Source organism: Antechinus flavipes, chromosome 3 (assembly GCF_016432865.1).
Source record: "Antechinus flavipes isolate AdamAnt ecotype Samford, QLD, Australia chromosome 3, AdamAnt_v2, whole genome shotgun sequence".
Classification (NCBI taxonomy): Eukaryota; Metazoa; Chordata; class Mammalia; order Dasyuromorphia; family Dasyuridae; genus Antechinus; species Antechinus flavipes.
In genome coordinates this window covers 613,346,203-613,362,674 of record NC_067400.1, presented here as the reverse complement: position 1 = coordinate 613,362,674, position 16,472 = coordinate 613,346,203, and the positions used below count along the sequence as shown (strand labels likewise).

The following is a 16,472-nucleotide window of genomic DNA, read 5'->3' as shown; positions in this document are numbered from 1 at the left end:
TTCGAACTTCCGCCTGTTCAGATCCATAGGAGTGGGGATGGACTCTGAGGGTACCCGGAGAGCTGCTGAGGGCACACGCGCGCCCGCACACACGCATACACAAGCTCAGGTCACGACGACTGGACCTGGGCTCTGGCATCAGTCACGAGCGCTCCCTCGCTTGAGTTCCAGTTGCTATGGGAACGAACGCCCCCTCCAGGAACCTGCAAGCTTAGAGGGGGCGTGGCTCCACATTGACCCGCCCCCGCGCCGGGAGGCCCCTAAGGCGCAGGCGCAGCCGGCCCGGGGGCGGAGCCCGACATCCCAAAGCGGCTTCTTCGGGAGGGAAGGCATGGCGGGGAGCCCGGAGGAGGTAGCCTGGCTGACGCGGGCCGTGCAGGCCCTCGGGTAAGGGCTGGGCAGCGGCGCGCTCAGGGTGGGCACGGGCGGCCTGGGGCACCTGCCGGAGCCGGCCCCGCCTCACCTCCGCCCCTTTCCCGGGGCAGGTGCGCGGCAGACTCCCCGGGGAAGGAACCCGGGCCGGAGGCGAAAGAGGAGGCGGAGGCGGAGGCGGGAGCGAGGTTAGCCGAGGCCGCGGCCCGCGGACCGTCGTGCGCCCACTTCCGAGCCCTGTGCGCACGCCTGGCTGCCCAGCTCGGCGCGCTGGGGGCCTTGAAGGAAGGCGCGGCCCTGAGCGCCGGAGACGCTGACGGTGAGAGGAACCCTGGGGCTGCCGGGACCCGGGAAGCGGCGCGGCCGCTGGACGGGGGAGGGGCGTGGCGCGGCGTTCTGCACGTGGCTAGGTCTGGGAAGCTCCGCCCCAGCACTCAGCGGCTCCTCCCCCCGCAGGCCCCGAAACGGAGGATTGCTTCCTGCTGGAGCTGAGCGACCTGCTACGGGAGCTCCACTGCCCGGACCGGGCCCTCACGACGGGGAACCCCACGGCTCGGCTCCGGGACCCCGGCAGCAGCCTGCGCCTGCTTCGTGAGGGACTGGCGGCTGGGAACGGGGGAGGGGAAGGGTTAAAGTGTGGGGCGGAGCCTGCGCGCTGAGAGACCAGCCCGTTAAGGGGGAGGGATTAGAGTTCGGAGGCTGGGACTCTGAAGGGGCGGGGTCGGAACCCGGGAGGTAAAGGTGCGGGGAAGGGCGCTTGGCCGGGAATTGGGGGATGGAGGAGCCGGTAGGAAGGCCTCGGGTAGGCTTTGCCGAGGGGGCGGGGCTGGAGGGAGGAGGGGAACCCCGTGCCCGCATGCCCAGCTTTTGGCATCCTCCCATCTGTTGCCCTCTCAGGCTTTCTCCTTTCCGAGCTCCAGGCAGCTCGCCTCCTGAGCCTGCGCAGCCCAGCTGCCCCCTCCCATGCTGAGGCTCAGGAGGAAGCTCAGGGGGAGCTGGCCTTGACTCTCCAGGCTCTGGGGATGCCCCAGCCAAAGCCAGGAACCCCCGCCAGCCAGTTGCTGAGAGACGTCCATGCCAAGGTGAGGGGCTCCCTCACCTCACGGGCACCTTCTGAAAGCCTCCAGAGTGGAGGCCCGGCTTCAGTAGCTGATGCTTCCCTTCCCCCCAGCCTCCTTTCCTGCCCATTCTTCCCAGCCCCCCCTTTCTAGGCAACCCAGCCCTGCGGTCCATGTGCACATTCCACCCACTTTGTAATTGGCCATTTCCTCTCTGCCCTCCTCCCGGGCCCTCATTTCTCCATATAGGACTGAGCCAAGTAGATTCTACCCTCAGCCAACTCCAAATTCTGCCATCTCCTACTGGGGCCCAGCTCTCTTCTTCCTCTGCTCCCCCTCAGTGCCAGCATGAACAGAGCCCTGGGGAATATCATGGGAAAGAGGAACATGGCAGAATTCTTCTCTAGTTTTTTTTCCCTTTCCAACCTATAAACCTCTCTTTTCCCCAACTTCTAGATCTCAGACTTGCTTCCTTCACTGCCCCCTGGACACCTGGAGCCCCTACTCACTCAGCCTCTGGATGCTCCCCGATGGGTATGAGAGACTCCCTGCTACCTCATACCCTTTCTAGAATAGGGGAAGCAAAAGGTGGTGAGAGAAGGGTATGAATCTGAGCAAATAAGAGGCGTGGATCCCCCACTTGGAGGGGGGAGGTAAGAGCTGACTGCCCAATCCCCTGATACAGGAGGCCCTGAGTAACCTCTCCAGCTGCCTGCAGGATCAGTATTGCTACCGCCGCCGTCTCATGCTGACCAGGCTGGATCTCACGGCATCTGCCTTCCACTGGACAGAGAGGGCCCAGGTGAGCAAGACAGAAGGAGGGCTCACTTACTTAGCACTCTCAAGGTTTGTATTGAAACAGTCTTAGAATCTTGGATTCTTAAAATATGAGAATTGGAAGGGACCTTGGAGCTCACCTAGTTCTCTCTTTTGCATTTTACTTATGGGGAAACTGAGATCCTGAATGACATGTAGTGTGGCGTGGGACCGAACTAGTAAAGAAACCTTGCTTTTGGGGCTTGGGACTACCAGAGTTGCTCTCCCAGCCAGGTTTTCTTCTCCCCAGACCCAGGGTACTGCCATGACAAATGTCTTGAAGCCCTTACGTCAGGGATTGGCCCCTGAGTCTGACATCTCCCTTGCCCACGTCTTGGCTTCCCGGGCTGACCTCTCCCGACTGGTCCCGGCCACAGGCCGGGCGGCCCGTCTTGTCACTTGCTGCCCCATCAATAAGGTGCTGATGGGCCCGGTCCCTGACCGAGGCGGCCGGCCCAATGAGCTGGAGGCCCCTATGCCCAGCTGGCAGAGCCGTAGGGAGGCCGGGCACCAGCGCTGGGCACGGAAGAAGAAAAGACGGTGAACAGGATGCTGCTACCCTCCTAGGGTCCATCAGGAGACCTCTGTCACTGGGGAAAGGGCGACCCGAAGGACCCCAGGGTTTGCATCCAGTTCCCTCTGGTTCTCATACTCACCAAAGCCAAGATTTCTGGAAAAATAGATTTAATTTACAATATCTGCATCCCGTGTTTTTGCCTATGGCAGGATGGGGAGGGGGGAAAACAAGGATAAGGTTTTGGGTTTTGTCTTCAAAATCACTGGCTTCCATGTTGAGTCAGCGCCATCCAGCTCCACGTTAGCTCCAGCACCTGAAGTCTGGGATCCTGTGGGCACATGGAAGGCCCCGAGGGCAGAGACGCCCTGCCCAAGTGTCGGCATCGAATGGGGCCCCCAACCGCAGCCTGTCTATCCCCTCGTCTCCCCTGCCTTCTTACCAGTTGTGTCTCCTATAGCAAGGGGGTAGCGGCCTTGTCTGAGGTGGCCCCATTCAGGGTAGACTCAGTTTGGGTCCAGGCATGACGGAGATTGGCTCTCTTTTGGGTCCCAGGAGGTGATGGGTAAGGGGAGCTCTCTTCAGAACCTGAGAAGGGGAAAGTGGGACCTTGAGAGGCTTCCCTGCAGCCTCTAGTTCCCTGCCCAGGATTCAAAGGTCCAATTCTTCCCATGTCCAAGGCCCCAGCATTGGGAGCCAGGATCTCTTCAAACGGGGCCTCACCAGTGGTGGGGACTTCCTGTGGTGGAGGGAGCCCAGGAGAACTGGCTCCCACCTTCTTCTTGCACTCGACCTCAACTCTATCCTTGCAGTGTCTGTGACAGCAGAGCCCGCAGTCTGGGAGAGAAGGAAGGAAGGAAGGCTGGTCATGGAGGCCAAGGCCCAGAAGTACCCCTCACCCCCTTCCCCCACCAGTCACTCACCCCGGCAGCGGTAGCCCTGCTTGGTGACTCCCCAGAGCTGAGGAGAGAACAGATGAAGGAGTGGGGTTACTTGTCCAGTGGAGGGGGACAGTAAGGACTGCAGAGGTGGCTGGGCTTGGAGGCTTCTGCCTCTTGCTCCCCACCTGATGCATGTTTAAGGGATGAGAGCCGCCCCGGAGGTTTCAGTTCTCTGTGGATCTCCCTCTCCCAGGACACTTGGCACCTACTGGCTCTATTTGCCTAGAGCACTGACAGAGTAGTGACACAACAAGCCAGCAGACTTCTAATCCCCATCTTTCTGGCCCAAGGCTAGCCTTCCATCCCTCTTGCACATCATTTAAAGGCTTTTACATTTATTTTGGTAATTTTAGGCAGGGAGGGTAGTAAGCCAGGTCCCCAGTTGTTGGGGGGACAGTGCTTTAGCAGTGGATTCTTAGGGCCTGGACATTGGGTCCTCAGAGTAGGCTTGAGGCAGGAGGCCTCAGATTTCAGACCTGAGACTTCCTTAAAGAGTATCCGATCAAACCACCTGGGGAAACTATCCTGGAACTTTCCACAGAAGTTAGTATTTAGGACTGAGAACCAGGGTGGGGAGACTTGGGATCCCTAAGGAGCAGAAACTAGTGGAGGGGACTGGGCACCTTCATCCTCAGAGAAGGGGGCAGGGGGTAGGGGGATGGGACAGGCGAGGCGCTGGGGGAGGAAAGGGAGATGTGCTTACAAAGCCGCTGCAACTGCCACAGAATGTGGGCTTCTTGAAAGTGACCTCATGGAAAGGGTGCAGAAAGGACAGGCCCAGCTTGGCACAGATGGCACTGGCCCGGAGCAGGTAAGCCGTCAGCTCCTCCTGGCTGAAGGGACCATCACTGGGCAAGTCAGGGTAAAAGAGGTCCAAGTTAAAAGAACTTTCCCCTGGACCCAGGTATCCAGGCACCCCTCAAGGACCCCAAAGTCCAGCCTCCTTCACTTAAGGACCTCTCATATTCGGGGCCCTCAATCCTCCCCCTTCCAAGGAGTTTTCCACCCACTCCGCCCCCTCAAAGGGACCCTGGTCTGTGCCCCTCACCCCTGTCGAGGAGGTGGGTGGAGACCATGGCAGGCAAAGGGAAAACTACTGGACAGACGTTCAAAGTCTTCTTGCGAGATGGTGCCCTGGCCTTCTGGATCATAGTTCTTGAAAACAGACTGTAGAAGGAAGGGACTCAGGCTGCCAGTCTGAACACACACCCCCTTGCCACTCCCCCCCCCAACAAATGCATAGTAGGCCTCTCACCTCCACCAACTGTTCCACATGTCGACTCAAGGTGATCCTGTCAGGCTTGGGGGCTACTCCGGGGGCCCACTCTACTACAAGGGGTGCTTTGAAGGGGGAGGGGGGCTGCAGAGAGGGACAGAGGGGGAGATATTAACCCTAGAAGGCAAGGTCTGAAGGTTTGGAGTTAAGAGGTCTGGGATACATGTGGGAAGTAAAGGGCTGTTCTCACCAGAGTCTTGGGGCATCGGGGCTCCCGGGCATAGGAAAGTTCATAAATCTCATCTTCGGTGTAGAAGAGATCTAGGGACAGCTGGAGGAAAGGGGAGGCATCAGACTGTGCCCTTGTGCCCATAGCTGAGCCCCTCGACTCCTTCCTGCTTCCCGAGGCCCTGCTCTGGCCACTTGGCTTCCCATCTGCCCCCTCCCCCTCATGCGTCTGTGAGACTCGGTGCCCACAGGGGAACGGTGGCATCAGCTGCTTGGCCCGGGGTCCCTCACTGCGCTTCCAGCATCAGCCCTCGCTTTTTTACATTTTCTTGTCTCGGTTCTGATCATTTGTGTGGAAGTTAAGGGCCACGCTCCCTGGGCTCCCTCTCTCCTCCTCACAGTGGGGGAGCTGCGGCAAAGGGAGGCCCTGGGCCTGCCCCCCAGCCCTCCCGCACCGTGAGCAGATGCAGCAGGTCCTGGTTGACTCCACCAGGCGGGCTCTGGGCCTGGAGAGCTCTGAGCTCTTGCAGCCGAAGGTAGAGGCTGTTGAGCTTGGCCACGTGGAGCTGCCCGTCCGGAAGGCGGTCCGGCATGGCTTGGTGCAGCGAGACCAGGTCCTTCAGGTGCACGCCCAGGATGGGCAGCTGGAAGCCTGAGCAGCTAGCCCACGCCCGCCGATAGAGGGCGTAGTTGTTGTGGGAGCTCAGGAGTTCTGTCAGCTCCAGCAGGGTCTGAGGGTCAGAAAAAGAAAAGTGGGCATGGGCTGGTCCTGAGGGCCCAGAAAGGCCCCTCAGAGACCGCCCACCTCCTCTTACAAGAGGGAAACTGAGGCCAGGAGAGGGGAAAGGATTTCATGCCCTGAGGGCCCAGGAAGGCCCCTCAGAGACCGCCTACCTCCTCTAAGGGGGAAACAGACTAGGAGAGGGGAAAGGATTTCATGCCCCACCCCTCAGAGACCACCCATCCCTTACTAAGGAGGAAACAGGCCAGGAGAGGGGAAGGGCTGGGCCAAGGTTGCCCAATGAAATGGGAGCGGTTGGGACACAAGGATGGAGAGGGAACCCCCACCCCATTCTTTGTGGGACTGGGGGAGACCAGGGCCCATGGGCATCCGTGCCGTGCCCCGGGGGGAGAGAGGCTCTCCGGGGGCGGGTCCGGCTGGCTCACTTTGGTGCTGTCGGGGCTCAGGTGTGCGTGGGAATCCTTGAGCCGGGAGATGGCGCTGTGGCACAGGCCACCAGTCACCGCCATGAGTGTGTTAAAGTTCTGCAGCTGCCGCAGCCTCTGAGGAAGGAAGTGAAGATGTAGCAGATTAGGGGAGGGCTGTACGGCCTGGAGGTGGGAGCCAGGCAGGTGTCGGGGGCTGGGAGGAGGATAGTCCCTCCTAGAATGGGAGGAAGCGCACTAAATTTGTAAAGAACTGAATCTGGGTTCAACTTGGGATGACCCTGAGCAAGTCACGTGATTCCTATTTGCCTCAGTTCCTCGTATGTTAAATGGGGACCCACTGGAAAAGGAAATGGCAAGCCACTTTGGCAAGAAAACCCCATAGATGATGTCCATGGGACACATAGAGTTGGACGTTACCAAACGACAATTTTGTGTTCAGAATCTCAGTTCTGTCACTGTCACCTGTGTGACTTTGGGCCAGACTTCAGCTTTCTGAGCCTCAGTTTCCTTATTTGTAAAATGAGGGAATTAAACTAGAAAGCCTTCTAGTCTTCTCCTTCCTCCCAACTTTAAATCTGTGAATCTATTATCTTGTTATAAAATTGGGAGTGAATGGGGGCAATAGGACAAAAGCAGGTGGACTCAGGTGTCTGAGGGATGGCCCCAGGGAAGCCTCAAGGAGATGCGACCAGGGCCTGTACAAATGGGGATGATGAGACTTTGGAGGACAGAGAACATAGAGGGTGACTGGGGGAGGGACCTCACCTGGGCCACGTGGATGAACTTGTCAAGCACCTGGGCTCTCTGCGATGGGCTGGGCCGGCTCAGAACCATGACCTGTACCCATCTGGACACGCTGTTGGTGAGCCCTACAGAGCCCTCCAGCGTTGGACAACCTTGTACTGAGCCATGGAGTACATAGCCCCGCAGGTCCTGAGGCTGGGGAGAGAAGTTCAGGAACGTCCTGATCTGGGCCCCATGCACGGAGCTGCCCCAAAGGCTCAAAGTGGGGCCAGTTGTCTAGTTCTGACCTTAGTCCATAAGCATTAAAACCACCACCCTTCTTCCCAGCCCTAATCCCCCAGGGACCTCCATAGCTTTGTCTCAGGGTAGAAGAAGTCAAGACACCAGAGTATCTGAGCTCCAGCCCTGACCAGTGGAGCTTCCTCTCTTCTCCCTGCTAGGTCTCAGCCCTAGGCCTCTGTCTATGACTTCCCGACCAAATCCCTGTCCCTCTCACAATCCCTCACTCCCAGAATGCAAAGCACTGACCCCTGACATCTTCTCCCCTGACAAGCCTGCCTCTGGCAAACCCCACCCCAGTCTCTACCTCCCTCACAGTGAGTCTTAGATTTCAGGTATCCCGATCATTCTCATCCCAACCAACACTTACCATTCAAGGCATGAGGCTTCCGATACAAAGGGACCTAATTCTTGCTTCCAGAAGTTTGTTAAGGCCACTGCCCTCTGCGTCTGCCCCTGGGTCTTGTCTAGAACCTGAGTCCTGGGACCCACCCAGGTCTGACCGTTGAATTCCCTTGTTTCTTGTCCCCAGCCTTGACCACTAACTCACTTCCCCTCAAAGCTGTTTCTGGATGCAAGCATCCGGGGCTTTCAACTTGGACCTCTCTCTTCCTTATAGTAAGCTTGCTCAAGGTCCATGTGAACAAGCCAGGGTCTGCCACTTCCTCGCTCCCTCCCTGTGACGCTCATCTGTCCAAGGACCTCACCGTGATTGCCCGGAAAGCCCTGAACTCCAGGTCCGTGAGATGTTCTGCCAGCTCCCCTGTCTGCAGGTGGTCAAAGATGAGGGACACCTTGCGTTTCTTCCCCAGCCCTGGGCTGTTGGGTGGGGGAACGGGTCCCTCTGGGGGACTCAGACTGAGGAGGAAAAAAAGGGGGTAAATGATTCAAGAAGAAGAAAAAAAACAGATGGGGGAGAGGATCCCAGAAGAGACAACCGTGATAAATCCCTCACCTCCAAGTCGGGGTCCCCAGGCATCTCTGGGCTGCATTGCCCTCCTGCCTCACCAATTCCCAGAACTTGCTGAGGATTTCGTCGAGGTGGGGCTCCAGGTGCAGGGCCTCGGGGTATTGCCCCATCCAGTACCTGCGGGAGAAGGTCAAATCGGAGACGGCTCTGGGAGGGAGGCAAAGGTCATTTCTGGGAGCTGGTCATGGGGCCTCTGAGATTTCCTACTGCTGCTTGGAAGGATCACTTAGTCCCATTTACTTGACAGGTGCGGAAATTAAGGGTCAGGGGCTTAAAGCTAGAGAATCTTGGAGTGGGGGTAGGGGCCGGAGGGGGGGGGGGGTGAATCTGACAGCTTGATACTCCCGTGGGATGTCTCTAGAAGAAAGGTTGGGGTTGGGTTTAGTGGAGCAGGCTCTGTGCTAAGGCATGTTGTGGGAATTATCTGTGATTGGCCAGGAGGTTGTGGGAGTTATCTGTGATTGGCCAGGATGTTGTGGGACTTATCTGTGATTGGCCAGGATGTTGCGGGGCTTATCTGTGATTGGCCAGGATGTTGCGGGGCTTATCTGTGATTGGCCAGAATGTGCCCCGAGCCCCGGGGTCCTCACCTGACTAGGTTGCAGATCTGCAGGCGTCTCTGCTCTTGTCGGTCTCCTTTAGCCTCCTGGTACGTGAGTCAGTTAAGGGTCTTCCCATGGCAGCTTCCACTCCCCCACTCCAGTCATGGGCACCCCAGCCCTCCCTTTCTAGCCCCGCCACCGCTTCCCTGAGGATATATGCTGAGCAGGCGCTGGGCGAGGTCAGCTGAGGACAGCACCCAGCTGTGCATGGTCAAGGCCATGTTGAGCATGTGGTCCCCTCGGCACAGTCCGCCGGCAGTGTCTGCATCAGTCAGGGCGAGAAGCACAAGGGCGGGGAGGGGTCACCGAACACAAGGCGGCTCATGGGGGGGAGAACCCTGCCCTTAAAGGCCTTTGCTAAGTCCCACCCTTCCCTGCCCAGGTGGGGAAGCTCAGGCCAGAGAGGAACTGGAATTGCCCTTAGCCACACGGTTTTCTGATTCCGAACCCGGGGTACTGTCCATCACCCCACCCCCTTGGGCGTCAGAGGCTGGCAGGTCAGAGAGCAAAGGGCTGGGGGTGAATTATACAGTTCCTAACGTAAAAGGATCAGTGGGTAACAGCAGCCGCGGCTTACATTTATATAGTGCTAACATGTGCCAGGCACTGGGTAAAGTACTGTACAATTCTAACAACCCTGGGACGCAGGTGCTAGTATTATCCCCACTTTACAGATACGGACACTGAGGCAGAGATTAAGTGACTCGCTAGAATGACACGCAAATAAGGGTCTGAGGTCACAGTTGAACAGTTTTCCCGACTCCGGGTCCGTGCTCTGTGGCGCCATCTGGCGGCCTGTTTAGAATACAGGTTGGGGGATGGAGGATGGGGAGGGGGAGTTACCTTACCAAAGGAATGGATGCATTTCTCCAGTAATTCATCCAGGCTGCAGCCTCTGCTGAGGGGGCCCAGCGTCATGGAGGCCATGACCTTGTCGATCTCCCGGGGACTGGGGCAAGTCATGTGCCTGCGGCCCTGGCGGGCCCTCCCCCGGGCAGGTGCACTTCCCGAGCATTCCAAGTGAGCCTTCCTGCAGGCAGAGCCCCAGCATTACCGCACAGCACACACGCCCCCCGCTTCTCTCTCCAACCCTCCATGCTCGGCTCAGGGTGTTCCCTAAGCCCCACCTCCATTTCACAGGACCCTGCCTCTCCAAGCGCCGCTTCCTTCAGGCAGGCTCTCAAGATTGCAGGCCACTACACACATACACCCGTCAACTCTCAACCCAGGACCCACCCCCACCCCCACCCCACTCCCGCTATGATGAACAGAGTCCTCAGATAGGGTGAGACTTGAAGTCCAGATGTCTCCCCTTTAGCAGGATTCCAGGCATCTGGGCTGCCATCTGTGGGGACTGGGGATGAGGGAATTCTCAGTCACTGACACCAGCTCCTCTGAGCTGGACTGAGTCCCTAAGGCTGAGATAGCTTCAAGGAAAGGTTAAAAATAAACCTTCCAGCATGGAACAGAGGGGCCTCTGGGGAATTGGGGGGGGGGGAGAAACTCAGGATGAGACCCACATGGAGGGGGAGACAGAGAAGGACAAAGAAGGAGAGGTGGAGCAAACCTAGAGAGAGAAGGACAGAAAAAGATATAGAAGGAAGGGGCGGGTGGGGCCGGAGAAACACAAGGAAAGTAATGAAAAAAAGAGAGAGTTGTGGACATTGATGACAGAAGGCTGGGACGAATTGTCTAGAACAAATCTGTCTTGTTACTGATGAGGGAGCTGAGATCTAGAAAAGGGAGGCCTTGAGCTAAGCTAGGATTTAAATCCAGATGTCTTGGGGAAAGATAGAGCCAGAGAAAGAGGAAACAGTCACAGGTTTTCTTTTAAACATGAATCCAGATTGAGAAAGCCTCCGAGATCTCCAGTCAGTGCACAGCTCCTCCCAAACACACACACCCCAAATCAGAGGGTGTGAAGGCATCTGGGAGTGGCCCAGAAGCTCAGCTCCTTCCCCTCGCCTTCCCTGGCTCCCCCACTCCCACCAGCAGAAGGGGAAGTACTTAAGTCCTTTCCTTCTTCTGAAACCCACTTCCACCCTTTTTCCTTCCTGCCCATTTCTTACCTGCTTCCAGATAGGTCTTTCCCTGTCCCTGGTCTTGGCCCATCTCTCTCAGAGGAGAGCTGTAAAATGGGTGGTCAGGAGATCCAGCCAGCCCAAGTGCTGTGCGTCATACCCCCTGAGATCCCTAGGGCAACCTGGAGTTTCCAGCCCTGGGGGGAGCCCCAGGGACCCAAGTAAGCTAGACTCTTCTCTTACCCTCCCCCTTGGGACACAGTGGTTTTCCAGGAGACTATTTTGGGGGTATCTTTGGGTGTGGGATCGGGTAGGAGGGAAACGGGCCGAGAGAGACAAACATACCAACGTAGACAGATGGATCGAAATGACACAGAGTGATAATAATAACTCTGATTTCTAAAATGACATCAGGGTCATAAAGTGCTTCCTCACAATAATTCTGGAAGGTGGAAAGTACAAATATCATCTTCCCATTACAGGAAAGGAAACTGAATTCTAGAGAACTTAGATGCTAATGTAAATTTACACAGTTGATGTGAGAGATAGGATTTTAATTTTAATGAAAGGAGCTTACCAAGTCTAACTTCCTTAGAGACAGAAATAGAGACAGAGATGCAGATAAAGATAAATAGATAATTTGTAGGGTTAAGATTGGGCAAAGAGAGAGATGAGAGAGCGATATCTTTTGTTTTGATGTTATCTTCATTTTCCTCCACAGAGAATCTTCCCTTGTAGCAAAAATTTTTTAAAAAAGAGGAGAGAAAAAGCAATGCAGCCAAACTAAGTCATAAAACAAGCATACCTGGCCATATAGGAAGTAATGCACACCTTTATTCTTCTCTCCACACACACACCCCACACACACATAGAGGTGTGTACCTCTATAAAGAAGCTAATGGGTGTGATTATGTACAAAGAGCTACACATTTGAAGTGAGACCTGTGTTTGAATCCCAGATAAACCACTACGCAACTATCTGTGTAATACTGAGCTTACCTCTTAACTTCTTGGGATCTCAGTTTCCTCATCTATAAAATGAGATAGTTGAACCAAATGATATATAAGGTTCCTTTAGGGTCTACAATTCCTCGTTTTGCAGTTAAGGAAACTGAGATCTCAAGAGATGACATGTTAAGGTCAAGGAAAAGTTGAGTGATTTGAATCTAGATCCCTCTCTCCCTAAATTCTAGGTGTCTTTTCTCTATATCACAGACTTAACAGTGTGATCTGAGTGCACACATATGTGTGCTCACACACAGACACAGACACACACATTCAGGGCAATACAACTTTATAGGCAAGTGGTATCACAGCCGCAATGTTACGCTCAGAGAGAGGGTTATAAATAACTGTTACACGAGATACAGAGTGACACAGTGCTACACATAGGTATACACAGAGAGATCCACAGATTCTCAGATGTTGCAGAAACAAGAGAGATCCATGTTTATACACATGAAGATAAATAGGCAACGGCTAAAGATATAGAGGTACAAAGTTATACATGGAGACGGTTATAAAGTGTTATAAACAATCGCAGAGAGATAAAATTGCATGTGGAGACTTACAGGGACAGTTTCTTTTTTTTTAGTTAAAACTTTTTAATTTTCAAAACATATGCATAGATAATTTTCAACATTCATCCTTACAAAACCTGTGTTCCAAAATTTTTTCTCCCTCCCCTAGGTGGCAAGTAATCCAATAAATGTTAATTGTGTGCAATTCTCCTATACATAGTTCCACAATTATCATGCTACACAAGAAAAATCAGATCAAAAAAGGAAAACAAAATGCAAGGAAACAACAAAAAAGTGAAAATACTATGTTGTGATCCCCACAGTCCTTTCTTAGAGAGTTTCAATATTATAAAGACAGAGATAAAGTTATGCTGGAGACAAAGAGTTACAGTGCTACACACAATTACAAAAATAGAGAAATAAAGTTACATATGAAAATAGTTACAATGTTAAACTCAGTTGCAGAAAAATTTTTTAAAAATTGTACAAAGACAGTTACAGGAACACTTACAATATTATATAGACAGATACAAAGTTACACTGGAGACAGAGTTATAATGTTACAGAGATAAAAAGTTACCCATGGAGACAGTTACAATGTTAAACACAGTTGCAGAGAAATAAATAAAGACAATTACAGGGACAGTTTCAATATTATACGGACAGATACAAAGTTACACTGGAGATAGAGTTACAATATTATATACAGTTATAGAAACAGATAAAAAGTTACCCATGAAGACATTTAAGATGTCAAACACAGTTGCAGAGATAAGAACACAATTACATATGGAATTACATTGTTGCATGTAAGTGACACAAAATACAAGAATACACAGGATAATTGACGGTTCATCATTTTGACATTAGCTGGTACCTTAATGATCATTTCAGTCATCTATTGTGAAAGAGAAAACAGGCTCAGAAAGGAAAAATGCTTTGCCTGAGATTACAGTAAGCCAACCAACATATGCGGCACCCCAGCCTACAGCCTAGAGGAAGAGGAGTCTTGAGGGGACCTAAGTCTCTTGTCTCTTCCTCCCACCCCATTTTGAATTGACTATCCCCCAGAATGACTTGAAGAGCCCCTTCCTCTTCCCTAAGGAAATAGTTCTTACAATATAAAGCATAGAAAATCAGAGCTGGGAATCATCTTAGAACCAAAATGACGAAGTTGGAAAAACCCTAGAACGGAGAGCATACCAGAACTGGTATGACCTTAGAAAAGAGAATGTCAGAACCAAGAAAGAATGTGAAAGCTAGATTTCCTTAGAACATAGAATCTTGGCACTGGAAGGGACCTTAGAGGAGAGAATGTCAGAACTAGGAGGTACCTTAAGCATCCAATCTAACCCTTTTGACTTCCTCTCTTCTCCTCATCCCTCCCTTAAGGACATGAGACCCTAAACTTCTAGGCATCCTGGTTCTCTATTTTTCCTTAGCTAGATCATTTCCCTCCCCTCTGTCCTCCCCATAATCCCCCCACCCCCAATAAGAGACAGATATAAAGAGAATGGGAGGGGCCTGAAGAACAGGAGGAAGAGAGTCAGTAAGAAAGGAGGGGCAGGGGCCAGGGGATCCCCTCACCTCTTGCTTTCTTTCCGGTTCATGTTGCCCCCTAGGGAGGGAGGGGGAGGAGGTCTAGGCTCCTAGGTAGCCCAGCTGGGTTGGGTGTCTCTGGGCCCCTCCCCCTCAGGCCCCCTCACAGCTTCTGGAGCCTGGGCTTTTTTCCTCCCGGTGAAAGAGGAACTGACCCCCTTCCCCCACTGCCTGTCAGAGAGAGAGGAAGAGACACAAGGAGAGACCAGCCCGGGTAGCCTGGGGGAGGGGGATCCTCTGAGGTTCTTGCACTGTCCCTTTAGTTCCGCCTGGGTCTGCATTTCTGTCCCTCTCTCTTTTGATATCTATCTTATCTCTCTCACTGTCTTTGCTTCTCTCTCTCTCTTTTTCCTCTGTAAACCCCCATTATCTCTGTCTCAGATTCTCTTTTGATGATCTCACTCTGGCTGAGACATCGACTTTACCACCCGCTTCTTACAGATGTTCTTGGGGTCCTTTTCAGAGTGACTCCAGCTGTGCCCAAGGAAAAAGCAGATGCTGTCCCCCTCCTCCTCCTCACCGATCTGTGTGGCTGAATCTAGTTCCCTGTGGGGCTGGAGGGGAGTGGAGGAGCTGAGGTGGGCCTAGACCTCAAGGGAAGTTGGAAACACCCCCTCCTTGCTCCAAAAAGGAAAAAGTGAAAGGGATGAGTGGTTAAAACATGATGACTACAAGGGCTTGGAGAACCCGTAGGCTCCCCTCTTTCCTCTCCCATGACACAGCTGGGGAAGTGGTGCAGATGTGCTGAGTGAGGAAGGAAACTGGTTTCCTGAGACTTCTGATGGGGGAGGGGGGAAAGGAAGTCAGGCAGGGTGATGTATTGAGGTTTCCTATACCTCCCCATCACTCTACTCTGTTACCCATAATGCCTAGTGAGCATATTTGCATAAGAATACACACCTGTGCCTTCAGTGGTTCAGCCCATGTCATGTGCCCTGTTTCCGGTAGGTGGAGCAAAGGCTCAGTGTCATGTAAATTATATGCAGATGAAGTTGTGTGTGTGTGTGCGCGTGTATGTTTGAGTGTGTGACACAAATTTAGGCAAATATATGTGTACCTTTAGGGGACTGGAGCCTAGGACTGGGAAAGGATGAGGAGGAGAGAGACTAGATGACATCTAAGGAATTTCTTCCTTCCAGAGACCTCAACTATGAGGAACTGAGGGACGCTGGGAATGGGGTGTCTGTTAGAACCCATCTGTCTAAAACCATCTCGGCTCCCGGCCCAAGAAGGGAAAGAGGAGCAGCAGGCTACGGGGTGCGGGGGGCTAGGCCAATATTAGCCCCGCCCCCCCACTCCGAACCAGTAGGAGTCAGGGGGCGGACCCCAGGAGCCACACACCCCCATTCCCCCTTTCCGAGCCCTTTTCCCAGTGCCATCTCTGTCCTCGCCTTCCCAGCCACCCTCTCCAAGCGTCCGGCCCCTCAGTCCCCACCACCAGCACCCCGGGTCCAGCTCCCCCCGGTCCCAGTCCTAGTCTCAACTCCCTGGGATCATGGGGGATGGAGGGGAGGGCGAGGATGACGTCCAGTTTCTCCGAACTGTGAGTATCTCGGGGGTGTCTGCCTCTAAGTTTCCGTGCGTCTTTTCTCAGACTCCGCTCTGCCTCCCAGGGTCCCCGAGGGTCTCTGCCTGTGGACGCCTTGTTTTTCCCAGGCCCTGTCTCCTCGCGCCAGTCGCCCATCCCTCAGGTTCCCTCTGTTTCTGAGTGTCTGGCATATGTCGGCACTGTCCCTGAGTGTCTCGGTCTCTGACTGTGTCTGGGTCCTTTGGTTGTCTGGGACTCTCTGTCTCTCGTAGGACTTGGAGGAGAGATGTGCATAGGGTAAAATCCTATGGCCTTCCTGGATTGGGGGGGGGGGGTAATGCAAGGAAAGGCGTTCTTCCTCCTCTCCCCCCCCCCTGCGCCCCAGAAGGAGGGGTCTAACGTGATGGCTGCTGTAGCCCGGGACCACAGCTTTGCCTTAATGCCAGTTTCCCTGTCGGCTTAATTTAGCTTCCCCCCACCGGCCTCGTTCTCCAATTCCTGGCTCTGACCCACTTAGAGTCCTGGGGTGAGGGGTGGAGGGAGTCCTGGCTGGGGGAGCCTGGAGGAGCCCTGCCGTCCTCGCCGCCAAGTTCCCCTCCCCCCGACGGAGTCTGGGGGTCTCTGTGGGGTGGAACTCAATCTCTGGGCTCCCGGGTGTGCGCCCCCTTCTCGGAATCTCCACGTCTCCGGGCTCGGTCCCTCCCTCGAATAACGGGAATGGGCTAACTGGTGTGGAAGGCCCCTTCCAGCTCAAGCTTCCAATGAGCCGAGGCCTTCCGCTGTTTCTTGGTCTTCATCCTTCTGTCTCTGGGTCTCTCGTTGTCTCTGGGTCTCTCTCGATCTCTGCATGACAGGGCCTGGTCAGGCCAGGGCGGGGGCAGAGATGGGAATTTG

At 54.3% G+C, this 16,472-nt stretch overlaps 3 protein-coding genes across 5 annotated transcripts in view; 2 read left to right on the top strand and 1 right to left on the bottom strand.

The window, feature by feature from the left end:
- FAM98C (family with sequence similarity 98 member C) lies at positions 1–2,943 on the top strand. The gene is made up of 7 exons (XM_051989099.1): positions 1–387; positions 486–691; positions 829–963; positions 1,270–1,454; positions 1,887–1,964; positions 2,116–2,232; positions 2,497–2,943. Exons 1-7 carry the CDS (start codon positions 38–40, stop codon positions 2,788–2,790), a joined length of 1,365 nt encoding a protein of 454 aa, XP_051845059.1. The 5' UTR covers positions 1–37; the 3' UTR covers positions 2,791–2,943.
- Positions 2,914–14,212, bottom strand: RASGRP4 (RAS guanyl releasing protein 4). 3 transcript variants are annotated; one of them, XM_051989096.1, is made up of 17 exons: positions 14,039–14,212; positions 9,759–9,940; positions 9,067–9,172; positions 8,899–8,961; positions 8,294–8,425; positions 8,046–8,196; positions 7,081–7,254; positions 6,313–6,429; positions 5,601–5,876; positions 5,168–5,248; positions 4,957–5,061; positions 4,750–4,868; positions 4,405–4,549; positions 3,684–3,720; positions 3,484–3,597; positions 3,203–3,348; positions 2,914–3,091 (listed from the first exon to the last, which is right to left on the bottom strand). In XM_051989096.1, the coding sequence occupies exons 1-16, from the start codon at positions 14,059–14,061 to the stop codon at positions 3,215–3,217; spliced, it is 1,959 nt and encodes a 652-aa protein (XP_051845056.1). In that variant the 5' UTR covers positions 14,062–14,212; the 3' UTR covers positions 2,914–3,091; positions 3,203–3,214. The 3 variants fall into 3 exon arrangements, with proteins under 3 accessions (XP_051845056.1, XP_051845055.1, XP_051845057.1); XM_051989095.1 differs by having other exon boundaries at positions 2,914–3,128; positions 14,039–14,211; XM_051989097.1 differs by lacking the exon at positions 14,039–14,212 and adding an exon at positions 10,980–11,327 and having other exon boundaries at positions 2,914–3,128.
- Positions 14,213–15,425: 1,213 nt separating this feature from the next.
- The window catches only part of RYR1 (ryanodine receptor 1), an 87,632-nt gene continuing 86,585 nt past the window's right edge, over positions 15,426–16,472 (top strand). The window contains 1 exon segment of the mRNA XM_051989090.1: positions 15,426–15,593. Within this exon segment, the coding sequence (XP_051845050.1) occupies positions 15,546–15,593 (48 nt within the window). The 5' untranslated portion in view covers positions 15,426–15,545.

What these genes read in the sequence shown, in the direction of transcription:
- FAM98C (XM_051989099.1), top strand. Translation starts at nt 38, where the DNA reads ATGGACTCTGAGGGTACCCGGAGAGCTGCTGAGGGCACACGCGCGCCC. An exon ending in GAGCGCCGGAGACGCTGACG is followed by an intron (nt 692 to 828) that starts GTGAGAGGAACC and finishes CTCCCCCCGCAG; the next exon opens with GCCCCGAAACGGAGGATTGC. An exon ending in CTCTGGATGCTCCCCGATGG is followed by an intron (nt 1,965 to 2,115) that starts GTATGAGAGACT and finishes CCCCTGATACAG; the next exon opens with GAGGCCCTGAGTAACCTCTC.
- RASGRP4 (XM_051989096.1), bottom strand. Translation starts at nt 14,061, where the DNA reads ATGAACCGGAAAGAAAGCAAGAG. An exon ending in CAGATCTGCAACCTAGTCAG is followed by an intron (nt 8,426 to 8,898) that starts GTGAGGACCCCG and finishes CTTCTCCCGCAG; the next exon opens with GTACTGGATGGGGCAATACC. An exon ending in CCCGATGCCCCAAGACTCTG is followed by an intron (nt 5,062 to 5,167) that starts GTGAGAACAGCC and finishes CCCTCTCTGCAG; the next exon opens with CCCCCCTCCCCCTTCAAAGC.